Genomic DNA, 15,857 nt, shown 5'->3' on the forward strand with positions numbered 1-15,857 from the left:
AGGGCAAGAACTCTAGGGGACATGGGAAAATTACATATTGAGCAGGTTTTATCAGAATGATCCTTTCCTGCCACATAGGCACAAGTTACCTCACCTCTCTCGCAAAGTAATAACCCACCTAGCTTTATATCATAGGTCCAATGTCCTCCACTATTAACTTCCCCATATGGAAATCACCCCCCAAGCCTCCCCAGTTCCAATAAAGGCAGCATCCACCTAGCTACCTCCCACCTGATTTCCAACCACCATGCATCTCCTATTTCTCCACATATATGCCTGCCACCTGGCCTGCCGCTCCTGCATTCATAAGTGCTCGTGCAGAGTTGGGTTGTACTGCCAGATATACCTGCCTGCACCCGGATGGGCAACATGGAGGCTGTCTATCATAAGCTGGGTATGGTCATTTCCAACATGTCCAAAATATAAAGTATCATCTTTCACCATACCAGATCCCCAACATCTCTATACTGGCTATTCCTGATTGCTGCCTGAATGTTATCTTTAATTCATCTGATAACACTATAGCTCTTCTGGATTACTTACAAGCCTTACTTATTATAAAGAGTACTGAAAAAATTCCACACAAATACAGATTGTAAAATGCCAATGCTTTTACTTAAAGACAGCTTAATTATACATGTTTTGCCAATGTAGACGTACTACAAAAAACATAGGTTATACCTATCTATAGCAGTAGGCAATACTTCTAAAATTAACTTGTGACACCCAGTACATAATAGCAGGATAGCAATCAGTCAATATTTCATACATACGTAATGGTATCGGCACCCCCGACCCTCCTTTTGTGCTCTCCTCTATTCTCCGACTGCTTCCCCTTTCCCTCTGGTGATATTTATACTGTGATTTTGTGTATACCTCCAATTAATCAAATTAATAAATGTACATACTAGGCCCTCATTGGTCATCTGTGCTTTAGCCATAATATTGACACTATTCTGTTATCTTTTTGTTCCCATGTTGAAATCTGACATGGTCGCCCATTTAGCCTTCATTTCTGCTTATTGCAAACAAATCATATCTCAGTTACCTCATTTGCTTATATAATAACTGAGACTTGCTTTCAACTATTCTGTGTATATTAAACCTATAATTCTTACTGCTAAATTAATGTATATAGCAGTTTAACCTATACATATCTCCACAGTTAATCACACCTGCAGAGAAATAAAACACTAATCTCTACACACTTTTAAATACATCATTTAACATACTTTTAGCTAAGATAAAAAACAAAATGGCTGCTACATCAGACACACACTTGCTTACTTTAGAGAGAAAAGGGAAGGCCTTATCCTCTCTAGGCCTGGGGCCATTCCACAAGTACGGCCTTCCGCAACTCGCACAAAAAATAAAAATATTCTCAATTAATCTATATGCTCTAAATTGCAGTGCAGAAAAAAAAAAGTAGCATAAGCATGCATATATTTGTGAGATGCTAAATGAATATGTACGTCCACATATTCCTGATTATCTCCTCGCTGTCGTTCACTCTGCACAGTCTCAATATATCTCATGTTTTTCATCTGTGTGACTTCTCTGATGCCTAACAAGATTTGATTTATGTGTAAAACATTTCCCACACTCAGTACATGGAAATGGTTTCTCACCTGTGTGACTTCTCTGATGTATAACAAGATTTGATTTATGTGTAAAACATTTCCCACACTCAGAGCATGGAAATGGTTTCTCACCTGTGTGATTTCTCTCATGGATAACAAGAGCTGATTTCTGTGGAAAACATTTCCCACACTCGGAACATGAAAATGGTTTCTCATCTGTGTGACGTCTCTGATGTGTAACAAGTTGTGATTTCTGTGTAAAACATTTGCCACATTCAGGACATGGAAATGGCTTCTCACCTGTGTGATGTCTCTGATGCGTAACAAGATCAGATTTCTGTGTAAAACATTTCCCACACTCAGAGCATTGAAATGGTTTCTCACCTGTGTGATGTCTCTGATGTATAACAAGATATGATTTCTGTATGAAATATTTTCCACACTCAGAACAAGGAAATGGTTTCTCACCTGTGTGACTTCTCTGATGTTTAACAAGATCTGATTTCTGTATAAAACATTTCCCACACTCAGAACATGGAAATGGTTTCTCACCTGTGTGATGTCTCTGATGTATAACAAGATCTGATTTCTGTGTAAAACATTTCCTACACTCAGAACATGGATATGGTTTCTCACCTGTGTGACTTCTCTGATGTTTAACAAGATGTGATTTATTTGTAAAACATTTCCCACACTCAGGACATGGAAATGGTTTCTCACCTATGTGATGTCTCTGATGTGTAACAAGAACTGATTTCCGTGTAAACCATTTCCCACACTCAGAGCATGGAAATGGTTTCTCACCTGTGTGTCTTCTCTGATGTATAACAAGTTCTGATTTCTTTGTAAAACATTTTCCACACTCGGAACATGTATATGGTTTCTCACCTGTGTGACTTCTCTGATGTTTAACAAGATCTGATTTCTCTGTAAAACATTTCCCACACTCAGGACATGGAAATGGTTTCTCACCTGTGTGATGTCTCTGATGTATAACAAGATGTGATTTCTGTGTAAAACATTTCCCACAGTCAGAACATGGAAATGGTTTCTCACCTGTGTGATGTCTCTGATGTATAACAAGATGTGATTTATATGTAAAACATTTCCCACACTGAGAACATGGAAATGGTTTCTCACCTGTGTGACTTCTCTGATGTGTAACAAGATGTGATTTATATGTAAAACATTTCCCACACTCAGGACATGGAAATGGTTTCTCACCTGTGTGATGTCTCTGATGTATAACAAGATGTGATTTCTGTGTAAAACATTTCCCACAGTCAGAACATGGAAATGGCCTCTCACCTGTGTGATGTCTCTGATGTATAACAAGAGATGATTTTTCTGTAAAACATTTCCCACACTCAGAGCATGGAAATGGTTTATCACCTGTGTGAGATCTCTGGTGTCTAACAAGAAGTGATTTCTTTGTAAAACATTTCCCACACTCAGGACATGGAAATGGCCTATCACCTGCCTTAGCTGGCTGATGGGTAATAAGCTTTGCGGTCTGTGTAATACATATGGCATCTATAAAACAGGGAAATATTTTATCTACTGTATGAGATTTAACAGATGCACCAATATCAGAGTTATCAGGAGAACAGTCCCCATGATCAGAGGGATCAGGTGATATATCTGCACTGTGAGGTACTGGATGTATAATTGGGATAATTGGGTTTTCTCCTGGAGAATCTCGGGTGATGTCATCATCAATAATTTCAGAATTTTGAGTTAAATTGAGAAGATCCTCTGAGACATTCCGGCTGCTACATCCATCTGCTAGGAATAAATTACATATAAGGAAAAATGAATGTTTGCTTACAAGTTTCATAATACTTATAAAAAATGCGGTGAAATGTTCTCTATTTGCAAAAAAATGGGCAGATGTAAAGTAACATATACATCGTTATCCAGCACCAAAATATACTGATATATCAATATACACTCATGTGCCAGAAAACTGAGACAGCCACTTCCATTCCTAGTACATACTACTCCATCCTGCATGACATGGTATCTTCTTCAGAGGACATACTACATCTAGGCAGACATCTTTATATCCATTATATAATTAGCAGTGAAGATGGCAGCATATCATGGTATAAGTTACTTTATCGAGGCTTCATAGTAAGTAATTTCATGCATTTACTAGATGGGAGCAGCTCATTCAGCAGGACAATGTGTAACTGCACAGGTCTGTAGCCACCAGATTATGGCTGGAGGAGCTGTCCTCTGAGTTTGGAATCATGAGTTGGACTCCTTGATAGCCAGATTTTTACCAGTGCTGATAGGCAAGAGGTGTAATATACATGAGATGTAGTGTAAGATAAGATGTAAGTACCAGTGCTGATAGAGACAGGTGTAACATGCTGCCCCCAGGCTTGCAGGGAAGAGGTGTAATATACATGAGATGTAGTGTAAGATAAGGTGTAAGTACCAATGCTGATAGAGACAGGTGTAACATGCTGCCTCCAGGCTTGCAGGGAAGAGGTGTAATATACATGAGATGTAGTGTAATATAAGGTGTAAGTACCAGTGCTGATAGAGACAGGTGTAACATGCTGCTGCCCCCAGGCTTGCAGGGAAGAGGTGTAATATACATGAGATGTAGTGTAAGATAAGGTGTAAGTACCAGTGCTGATAGAGACAGGTGTAACATGCTACCTCCAGGCTTGCAGGGAAGAGGTGTAATATACATGAGATGTAGTGTAAGATAAGATGTAAGCACCAGTGCTGATAGAGACAGGTGTAACATGCTGCCTCCAGGCTTGCAGGGAAGAGGTGTAATATACATGAGATGTAGTGTAAGATAAGATGTAAGTACCAGTGCTGATAGAGACAGGTGTAACATGCTGCCCCCAGGCTTGCAGGGAAGAGGTGTAATATACATGAGATGTAGTGTAATATAAGATGTAAGTACCAGTGCTGATAGAGACAGGTGTAACATGCTGCCCCCAGGCTTGCAGGGAAGAGGTGTAATATACATGAGATGTAGTGTAAGATAAGGTGTAAGTACCAGTGCTGATAGAGACAGGTGTAACATGCTGCCCCCAGGCTTGCAGGGAAGAGGTGTAATATACATGAGATGTAGTGTAAGATAAGGTGTAAGTACCAGTGCTGATAGAGACAGGTGTAACATGCTGCCCCCAGGCTTGCAGGGAAGAGGTGTAATATACATGAGATGTAGTGTAAGATAAGATGTAAGTACCAGTGCTGATAGAGACAGGTGTAACATGCTGCCCCCAGGCTTGCAGGGAAGAGGTGTAATATACATGAGATGTAGTGTAAGATAAGGTGTAAGTACCAGTGCTGATAGAGACAGGTGTAACATGCTGCTGCCTCCAGGCTTGCAGGGAAGAGGTGTAATATACATGAGATGTAGTGTAAGATAAGGTGTAAGTACCAGTGCTGATAGAGACAGGTGTAACATGCTGCCTCCAGGCTTGCAGGGAAGAGGTGTAATATACATGAGATGTAGTGTAAGATAAGGTGTAAGTACCAGTGCTGATAGAGACAGGTGTAACATGCTGCCTCCAGGCTTGCAGGGAAGAGGTGTAATATACATGAGATGTAGTGTAAGATAAGGTGTAAGTACCAGTGCTGATAGAGACAGGTGTAACATGCTGCCTCCAGGCTTGCAGGGAAGAGGTGTAATATACATGAGATGTAGTGTAAGATAAGGTGTAAGTACCAGTGCTGATAGAGACAGGTGTAACATGCTGCCCCCAGGCTTGCAGGGAAGAGGTGTAATATACATGAGATGTAGTGTAAGATAAGGTGTAAGTACCAGTGCTGATAGAGACAGGTGTAACATGCTGCCTCCAGGCTTGCAGGGAAGAGGTGTAATATACATGAGATGTAGTGTAAGATAAGATTTAAGTACCAGTGCTGATAGAGACAGGTGTAACATGCTGCCCCCAGGCTTGCAGGGAAGAGGTGTAATATACATGAGATGTAGTGTAAGATAAGATGTAAGTACCAGTGCTGATAGAGACAGGTGTAACATGCTGCCCCCAGGCTTGCAGGGAAGAGGTGTAATATACATGAGATGTAGTGTAATATAAGGTGTAAGTACCAGTGCTGATAGAGACAGGTGTAACATGCTGCCCCCAGGCTTGCAGGGAAGAGGTGTAATATACATGAGATGTAGTGTAAGATAAGGTGTAAGTACCAGTGCTGATAGAGACAGGTGTAACATGCTGCTGCCTCCAGGCTTGCAGGGAAGAGGTGTAATATACATGAGATGTAGTGTAAGATAAGATGTAAGTACCAGTGCTGATAGAGACAGGTGTAACATGCTGCCCCCAGGCTTGCAGGGAAGAGATGTATACATGAGATGTAGTGTAAGATAAGGTGTAAGTACCAGTGCTGATAGAGACAGGTGTAACATGCTGCTGCCTCCAGGCTTGCAGGGAAGAGGTGTAATATACATGAGATGTAGTGTAATATAAGGTGTAAGTACCAGTGCTGATAGAGACAGGTGTAACATGCTGCCCCCAGGCTTGCAGGGAAGAGGTGTAATATACATGAGATGTAGTGTAAGATAAGATGTAAGTACCAGTGCTGATAGAGACAGGTGTAACATGCTGCCCCCAGGCTTGCAGGGAAGAGATGTAATATACATGAGATGTAGTGTAAGATAAGATGTAAGTACCAGTGCTGATAGAGACAGGTGTAACATGCTGCCCCCAGGCTTGCAGGGAAGAGGTGTAATATACATGAGATGTAGTGTAAGATAAGGTGTAAGTACCAGTGCTGATAGAGACAGGTGTAACATGCTGCCCCCAGGCTTGCAGGGAAGAGGTGTAATATACATGAGATGTAGTGTAAGATAAGATGTAAGTACCAGTGCTGATAGAGACAGGTGTAACATGCTGCTGCCTCCAGGCTTGCAGGGAAGAGGTGTAATATACATGAGATGTAGTGTAAGATAAGATGTAAGTACCAGTGCTGATAGAGACAGGTGTAACATGCTGCCCCCAGGCTTGCAGGGAAGAGGTGTAATACACATGAGATGTAGTGTAAGATAAGGTGTAAGTACCAGTGCTGATAGAGACAGGTGTAACATGCTGCCTCCAGGCTTGCAGGGAAGAGGTGTAATACACATGAGATGTAGTGTAAGATAAGGTGTAAGCACCAGTGCTGATAGAGACAGGTGTAACATGCTGCCGCCAGGCTTGCAGGGAAGAGGTGTAATATACATGAGATGTAGTGTAAGATAAGGTGTAAGTACCAGTGCTGATAGAGACAGGTGTAACATGCTGCCCCCAGGCTTGCAGGGAAGAGGTGTAATATACATGAGATGTAGTGTAAGATAAGGTGTAAGTACCAGTGCTGATAGAGACAGGTGTAACATGCTGCCGCCAGGCTTGCAGGGAAGAGGTGTAATATACATGAGATGTAGTGTAAGATAAGGTGTAAGTACCAGTGCTGATAGAGACAGGTGTAACATGCTGCCCCCAGGCTTGCAGGGCAGAGGTGTAATATACATGAGATGTAGTGTAAGATAAGGTGTAAGTACCAGTGCTGATAGAGACAGGTGTAACATGCTGCCCCCAGGCTTGCAGGGAAGAGGTGTAATATACATGAGATGTAGTGTAATATAAGGTGTAAGTACCAGTGCTGATAGAGACAGGTGTAACATGCTGCCCCCAGGCTTGCAGGGAAGAGGTGTAATATACATGAGATGTAGTGTAAGATAAGGTGTAAGTACCAGTGCTGATAGAGACAGGTGTAACATGCTGCCGCCAGGCTTGCAGGGAAGAGGTGTAATATACATGAGATGTAGTGTAAGATAAGGTGTAAGTACCAGTGCTGATAGAGACAGGTGTAACATGCTGCCCCCAGGCTTGCAGGGAAGAGGTGTAATATACATGAGATGTAGTGTAAGATAAGGTGTAAGTACCAGTGCTGATAGAGACAGGTGTAACATGCTGCCCCCAGGCTTGCAGGGAAGAGGTGTAATATACATGAGATGTAGTGTAAGATAAGGTATAAGTACCAGTGCTGATAGAGACAGGTGTAACATGCTGCCCCCAGGCTTGCAGGGAAGAGGTGTAATATACATGAGATGTAGTGTAAGATAAGGTGTAAGTACCAGTGCTGATAGAGACAGGTGTAACATGCTGCTGCCTCCAGGCTTGCAGGGAAGAGGTGTAATATACATGAGATGTAGTGTAATATAAGGTGTAAGTACCAGTGCTGATAGAGACAGGTGTAACATGCTGCTGCCCCCAGGCTTGCAGGGAAGAGGTGTAATATACATGAGATGTAGTGTAAGATAAGGTGTAAGCACCAGTGCTGATAGAGACAGGTGTAACATGCTGCCCCCAGGCTTGCAGGGAAGAGGTGTAATATACATGAGATGTAGTGTAAGATAAGGTGTAAGTACCAGTGCTGATAGAGACAGGTGTAACATGCTGCCCCCAGGCTTGCAGGGAAGAGGTGTAATATACATGAGATGTAGTGTAATATAAGATGTAAGTACCAGTGCTGATAGAGACAGGTGTAACATGCTGCCCCCAGGCTTGCAGGGAAGAGGTGTAATATACATGAGATGTAGTGTAAGATAAGGTGTAAGTACCAGTGCTGATAGAGACAGGTGTAACATGCTGCCCCCAGGCTTGCAGGGAAGAGGTGTAATATACATGAGATGTAGTGTAATATAAGGTGTAAGTACCAGTGCTGATAGAGACAGGTGTAACATGCTGCCTCCAGGCTTGCAGGGAAGAGGTGTAATATACATGAGATGTAGTGTAAGATAAGGTGTAAGTACCAGTGCTGATAGAGACAGGTGTAACATGCTGCTGCCCCCAGGCTTGCAGGGAAGAGGTGTAATATACATGAGATGTAGTGTAAGATAAGGTGTAAGTACCAGTGCTGATAGAGACAGGTGTAACATGCTGCCTCCAGGCTTGCAGGGAAGAGGTGTAATATACATGAGATGTAGTGTAAGATAAGATGTAAGCACCAGTGCTGATAGAGACAGGTGTAACATGCTGCCTCCAGGCTTGCAGGGAAGAGGTGTAATATACATGAGATGTAGTGTAAGATAAGATGTAAGTACCAGTGCTGATAGAGACAGGTGTAACATGCTGCCCCCAGGCTTGCAGGGAAGAGGTGTAATATACATGAGATGTAGTGTAAGATAAGGTGTAAGTACCAGTGCTGATAGAGACAGGTGTAACATGCTGCCTCCAGGCTTGCAGGGAAGAGGTGTAATATACATGAGATGTAGTGTAAGATAAGGTGTAAGTACCAGTGCTGATAGAGACAGGTGTAACATGCTGCCCCCAGGCTTGCAGGGAAGAGGTGTAATATACATGAGATGTAGTGTAAGATAAGATGTAAGTACCAGTGCTGATAGAGACAGGTGTAACATGCTGCCCCCAGGCTTGCAGGGAAGAGGTGTAATATACATGAGATGTAGTGTAAGATAAGATGTAAGTACCAGTGCTGATAGAGACAGGTGTAACATGCTGCCCCCAGGCTTGCAGGGAAGAGGTGTAATATACATGAGATGTAGTGTAAGATAAGGTGTTAGTACCAGTGCTGATAGAGACAGGTGTAACATGCTGCCCCCAGGCTTGCAGGGAAGAGGTGTAATATACATGAGATGTAGTGTAAGATAAGATGTAAGTACCAGTGCTGATAGAGACAGGTGTAACATGCTGCCCCCAGGCTTGCAGGGAAGAGGTGTAATATACATGAGATGTAGTGTAAGATAAGGTGTAAGCACCAGTGCTGATAGAGACAGGTGTAACATGCTGCCCCCAGGCTTGCAGGGAAGAGGTGTAATATACATGAGATGTAGTGTAATATAAGGTGTAAGTACCAGTGCTGATAGAGACAGGTGTAACATGCTGCCCCCAGGCTTGCAGGGAAGAGGTGTAATATACATGAGATGTAGTGTAAGATAAGATGTAAGTACCAGTGCTGATAGAGACAGGTGTAACATGCTGCCCCCAGGCTTGCAGGGAAGAGGTGTAATATACATGAGATGTAGTGTAAGATAAGATGTAAGTACCAGTGCTGATAGAGACAGGTGTAACATGCTGCCCCCAGGCTTGCAGGGAAGAGGTGTAATATACATGAGATGTAGTGTAAGATAAGGTGTAAGTACCAGTGCTGATAGAGACAGGTGTAACATGCTGCTGCCTCCAGGCTTGCAGGGAAGAGGTGTAATATACATGAGATGTAGTGTAAGATAAGGTGTAAGTACCAGTGCTGATAGAGACAGGTGTAACATGCTGCTGCCTCCAGGCTTGCAGGGAAGAGGTGTAATATACATGAGATGTAGTGTAAGATAAGGTGTAAGTACCAGTGCTGATAGAGACAGGTGTAACATGCTGCCCCCAGGCTTGCAGGGAAGAGGTGTAATATACATGAGATGTAGTGTAAGATAAGGTGTAAGTACCAGTGCTGATAGAGACAGGTGTAACATGCTGCCCCCAGGCTTGCAGGGAAGAGGTGTAATATACATGAGATGTAGTGTAAGATAAGGTGTAAGTACCAGTGCTGATAGAGACAGGTGTAACATGCTGCTGCCCCCAGGCTTGCAGGGAAGAGGTGTAATATACATGAGATGTAGTGTAAGATAAGGTGTAAGTACCAGTGCTGATAGAGACAGGTGTAACATGCTGCCCCCAGGCTTGCAGGGAAGAGGTGTAATATACATGAGATGTAGTGTAAGATAAGATGTAAGCACCAGTGCTGATAGAGACAGGTGTAACATGCTGCCCCCAGGCTTGCAGGGAAGAGGTGTAATATACATGAGATGTAGTGTAAGATAAGGTGTAAGTACCAGTGCTGATAGAGACAGGTGTAACATGCTGCCCCCAGGCTTGCAGGGAAGAGGTGTAATATACATGAGATGTAGTGTAAGATAAGATGTAAGTACCAGTGCTGATAGAGACAGGTGTAACATGCTGCCCCCAGGCTTGCAGGGAAGAGGTGTAATATACATGAGATGTAGTGTAAGATAAGATGTAAGTACCAGTGCTGATAGAGACAGGTGTAACATGCTGCCCCCAGGCTTGCAGGGAAGAGGTGTAATATACATGAGATGTAGTGTAAGATAAGGTGTAAGTACCAGTGCTGATAGAGACAGGTGTAACATGCTGCCCCCAGGCTTGCAGGGAAGAGGTGTAATATACATGAGATGTAGTGTAAGATAAGGTGTAAGCACCAGTGCTGATAGAGACAGGTGTAACATGCTGCCCCCAGGCTTGCAGGGAAGAGGTGTAATATACATGAGATGTAGTGTAATATAAGGTGTAAGTACCAGTGCTGATAGAGACAGGTGTAACATGCTGCCTCCAGGCTTGCAGGGAAGAGGTGTAATATACATGAGATGTAGTGTAAGATAAGGTGTAAGCACCAGTGCTGATAGAGACAGGTGTAACATGCTGCCCCCAGGCTTGCAGGGAAGAGGTGTAATATACATGAGATGTAGTGTAATATAAGGTGTAAGTACCAGTGCTGATAGAGACAGGTGTAACATGCTGCTGCCTCCAGGCTTGCAGGGAAGAGGTGTAATATACATGAGATGTAGTGTAAGATAAGGTGTAAGTACCAGTGCTGATAGAGACAGGTGTAACATGCTGCCCCCAGGCTTGCAGGGAAGAGGTGTAATATACATGAGATGTAGTGTAAGATAAGATGTAAGTACCAGTGCTGATAGAGACAGGTGTAACATGCTGCCCCCAGGCTTGCAGGGAAGAGGTGTAATATACATGAGATGTAGTGTAATATAAGGTGTAAGTACCAGTGCTGATAGAGACAGGTGTAACATGCTGCTGCCTCCAGGCTTGCAGGGAAGAGGTGTAATATACATGAGATGTAGTGTAAGATAAGGTGTAGGTACCAGTGCTGATAGAGACAGGTGTAACATGCTGCCCCCAGGCTTGCAGGGAAGAGGTGTAATATACATGAGATGTAGTGTAAGATAAGATGTAAGTACCAGTGCTGATAGAGACAGGTGTAACATGCTGCTGCCCCCAGGCTTGCAGGGAAGAGGTGTAATATACATGAGATGTAGTGTAAGATAAGGTGTAAGTACCAGTGCTGATAGAGACAGGTGTAACATGCTGCCCCCAGGCTTGCAGGGAAGAGGTGTAATATACATGAGATGTAGTGTAAGATAAGGTGTAAGTACCAGTGCTGATAGAGACAGGTGTAACATGCTGCCCCCAGGCTTGCAGGGAAGAGGTGTAATATACATGAGATGTAGTGTAAGATAAGATGTAAGTACCAGTGCTGATAGAGACAGGTGTAACATGCTGCTGCCCCCAGGCTTGCAGGGAAGAGGTGTAATATACATGAGATGTAGTGTAAGATAAGATGTAAGTACCAGTGCTGATAGAGACAGGTGTAACATGCTGCTGCCCCCAGGCTTGCAGGGAAGAGGTGTAATATACATGAGATGTAGTGTAAGATAAGATGTAAGTACCAGTGCTGATAGAGACAGGTGTAACATGCTGCCCCCAGGCTTGCAGGGAAGAGGTGTAATATACATGAGATGTAGTGTAAGATAAGGTGTAAGTACCAGTGCTGATAGAGACAGGTGTAACATGCTGCCCCCAGGCTTGCAGGGAAGAGGTGTAATATACATGAGATGTAGTGTAAGATAAGGTGTAAGTACCAGTGCTGATAGAGACAGGTGTAACATGCTGCTGCCCCCAGGCTTGCAGGGAAGAGGTGTAATATACATGAGATGTAGTGTAAGATAAGGTGTAAGTACCAGTGCTGATAGAGACAGGTGTAACATGCTGCCCCCAGGCTTGCAGGGAAGAGGTGTAATATACATGAGATGTAGTGTAAGATAAGGTGTAAGTACCAGTGCTGATAGAGACAGGTGTAACATGCTGCCTCCAGGCTTGCAGGGAAGAGGTGTAATATACATGAGATGTAGTGTAATATAAGGTGTAAGTACCAGTACTGATAGAGACAGGTGTAACATGCTGCCCCCAGGCTTGCAGGGAAGAGGTGTAATATACATGAGATGTAGTGTAAGATAAGGTGTAAGTACCAGTGCTGATAGAGACAGGTGTAACATGCTGCCCCCAGGCTTGCAGGGAAGAGGTGTAATATACATGAGATGTAGTGTAAGATAAGGTGTAAGTACCAGTGCTGATAGAGACAGGTGTAACATGCTGCCCCCAGGCTTGCAGGGAAGAGGTGTAATATACATGAGATGTAGTGTAAGATAAGGTGTATGTACCAGTGCTGATAGAGACAGGTGTAACATGCTGCCTCCAGGCTTGCAGGGAAGAGGTGTAATATACATGAGATGTAGTGTAAGATAAGATGTAAGTACCAGTGCTGATAGGGACAGGTGTAACATGCTGCCCCCAGGCTTGCAGGGAAGAGGTGTAATATACATGAGATGTAGTGTAAGATAAGGTGTAAGTACCAGTGCTGATAGAGACAGGTGTAACATGCTGCCCCCAGGCTTGCAGGGAAGAGGTGTAATATACATGAGATGTAGTGTAAGATAAGATGTAAGTACCAGTGCTGATAGAGACAGGTGTAACATGCTGCCCCCAGGCTTGCAGGGAAGAGGTGTAATATACATGAGATGTAGTGTAAGATAAGGTGTAAGTACCAGTGCTGATAGAGACAGGTGTAACATGCTGCCCCCAGGCTTGCAGGGAAGAGGTGTAATATACATGAGATGTAGTGTAAGATAAGGTGTATGTACCAGTGCTGATAGAGACAGGTGTAACATGCTGCCCCCAGGCTTGCAGGGAAGAGGTGTAATATACATGAGATGTAGTGTAAGATAAGGTGTAAGTACCAGTGCTGATAGAGACAGGTGTAACATGCTGCTGTCTCCAGGCTTGCAGGGAAGAGGTGTAATATACATGAGATGTAGTGTAATATAAGATGTAAGTACCAGTGCTGATAGAGACAGGTGTAACATGCTGCTGTCTCCAGGCTTGCAGGGAAGAGGTGTAATATACATGAGATGTAGTGTAAGATAAGGTGTAAGTACCAGTGCTGATAGAGACAGGTGTAACATGCTGCCCCCAGGCTTGCAGGGAAGAGGTGTAATATACATGAGATGTAGTGTAAGATAAGGTGTAAGTACCAGTGCTGATAGAGACAGGTGTAACATGCTGCCTCCAGGCTTGCAGGGAAGAGGTGTAATATACATGAGATGTAGTGTAAGATAAGGTGTAAGTACCAGTGCTGATAGAGACAGGTGTAACATGCTGCCTCCAGGCTTGCAGGGAAGAGGTGTAATATACATGAGATGTAGTGTAATATAAGGTGTAAGTACCAGTGCTGATAGAGACAGGTGTAACATGCTGCTGCCTCCAGGCTTGCAGGGAAGAGGTGTAATATACATGAGATGTAGTGTAAGATAAGGTGTAAGTACCAGTGCTGATAGAGACAGGTGTAACATGCTGCCCCCAGGCTTGCAGGGAAGAGGTGTAATATACATGAGATGTAGTGTAAGATAAGGTGTAAGTACCAGTGCTGATAGAGACAGGTGTAACATGCTGCCCCCAGGCTTGCAGGGAAGAGGTGTAATATACATGAGATGTAGTGTAAGATAAGGTGTAAGTACCAGTGCTGATAGAGACAGGTGTAACATGCTGCCCCCAGGCTTGCAGGGAAGAGGTGTAATATACATGAGATGTAGTGTAAGATAAGGTGTAAGTACCAGTGCTGATAGAGACAGGTGTAACATGCTGCTGCCTCCAGGCTTGCAGGGAAGAGATGTAATATACATGAGATGTAGTGTAAGATAAGGTGTAAGTACCAGTGCTGATAGAGACAGGTGTAACATGCTGCCCCCAGGCTTGCAGGGAAGAGATGTAATATACATGAGATGTAGTGTAAGATAAGGTGTAAGTACCAGTGCTGATAGAGACAGGTGTAACATGCTGCTGCCTCCAGGCTTGCAGGGAAGAGGTGTAATATACATGAGATGTAGTGTAAGATAAGGTGTAAGTACCAGTGCTGATAGAGACAGGTGTAACATGCTGCTGCCCCCAGGCTTGCAGGGAAGAGGTGTAATATACATGAGATGTAGTGTAAGATAAGGTGTAAGTACCAGTGCTGATAGAGACAGGTGTAACATGCTGCCCCCAGGCTTGCAGGGAAGAGGTGTAATATACATGAGATGTAGTGTAAGATAAGGTGTAAGTACCAGTGCTGATAGAGACAGGTGTAACATGCTGCCCCCAGGCTTGCAGGGAAGAGGTGTAATATACATGAGATGTAGTGTAAGATAAGGTGTAAGTACCAGTGCTGATAGAGACAGGTGTAACATGCTGCTGCCCCCAGGCTTGCAGGGAAGAGGTGTAATATACATGAGATGTAGTGTAAGATAAGGTGTAAGTACCAGTGCTGATAGAGACAGGTGTAACATGCTGCTGCCCCCAGGCTTGCAGGGAAGAGGTGTAATATACATGAGATGTAGTGTAAGATAAGGTGTAAGTACCAGTGCTGATAGAGACAGGTGTAACATGCTGCCCCCAGGCTTGCAGGGAAGAGGTGTAATATACATGAGATGTAGTGTAAGATAAGGTGTAAGTACCAGTGCTGATAGAGACAGGTGTAACATGCTGTAACATGTAACATATATGTTTATATCTTCTATGGCCTATATATATATATATATATATATATATATCTATATCTTATAAGGCCTATATAAGTATATATTTCTATGGCCTATATATATATAGCCTATATATATATATATATATATATATATGTCTATATCTTCTATGGCCTATATATGTATATATCTTCTATGGCCTATATTGTAAGTCACACGCCCAGTACCAGGCATATAATAATAACCACCCAGTGAAGTGCATGTGTGTATGTTGGTATATACACTAGATCTTATCTGTATTCAGATCCCCACCATCTAGGTGCAGTGCAGCAATTAGTATTAGGAGAGACAGATTAGTGCACTTTGCTTTTTCATTATTATTTCTTCACATTTTCCTACTTTATGCACACAGTCTGTTTATATGTTAGTATTACATTTTAATCTTTCTATTCCACTGTATGTACCACATAGAATGTGATCATTTTAAAAGTTACATTTTAATATAAAATGTTTTCTTTTGTGCGCCCATTGAACACAACCCCTAGCTCTATTTCTGTTACGTGACGATTGGCAACCCCTGTTCAGATTTGTATCCTGTAGCCACCAAATAAGTGACTGTCGGGTCTGCAGAGATAATCTGAACATCTGCCTGTTTAATCGAAGGTCTGGCTTCACCCATCGATGACGCAATTGGTTTT

The 15,857-nt window shown here is 43.1% G+C and overlaps 1 protein-coding gene across 1 annotated transcript in view; it reads right to left on the reverse strand.

Moving 5' to 3' along the window:
• Window positions 1-1,521: 1,521 nt before the first annotated feature.
• The window catches only part of LOC148431243 (uncharacterized), a 257,621-nt gene continuing 243,285 nt past the window's right edge, over window positions 1,522-15,857 (reverse strand). Inside the window, 1 exon segment of the mRNA XM_088466172.1 lies at window positions 1,522-2,888. Coding sequence (XP_088322298.1) covers window positions 1,522-2,888 — 1,367 coding nt within the window.

The sequence above is a fragment of the Taudactylus pleione genome, unplaced genomic scaffold, assembly GCF_031769625.1.
Source record: "Taudactylus pleione unplaced genomic scaffold, aTauple2 ptg002601l, whole genome shotgun sequence".
Classification (NCBI taxonomy): Eukaryota; Metazoa; Chordata; class Amphibia; order Anura; family Myobatrachidae; genus Taudactylus; species Taudactylus pleione.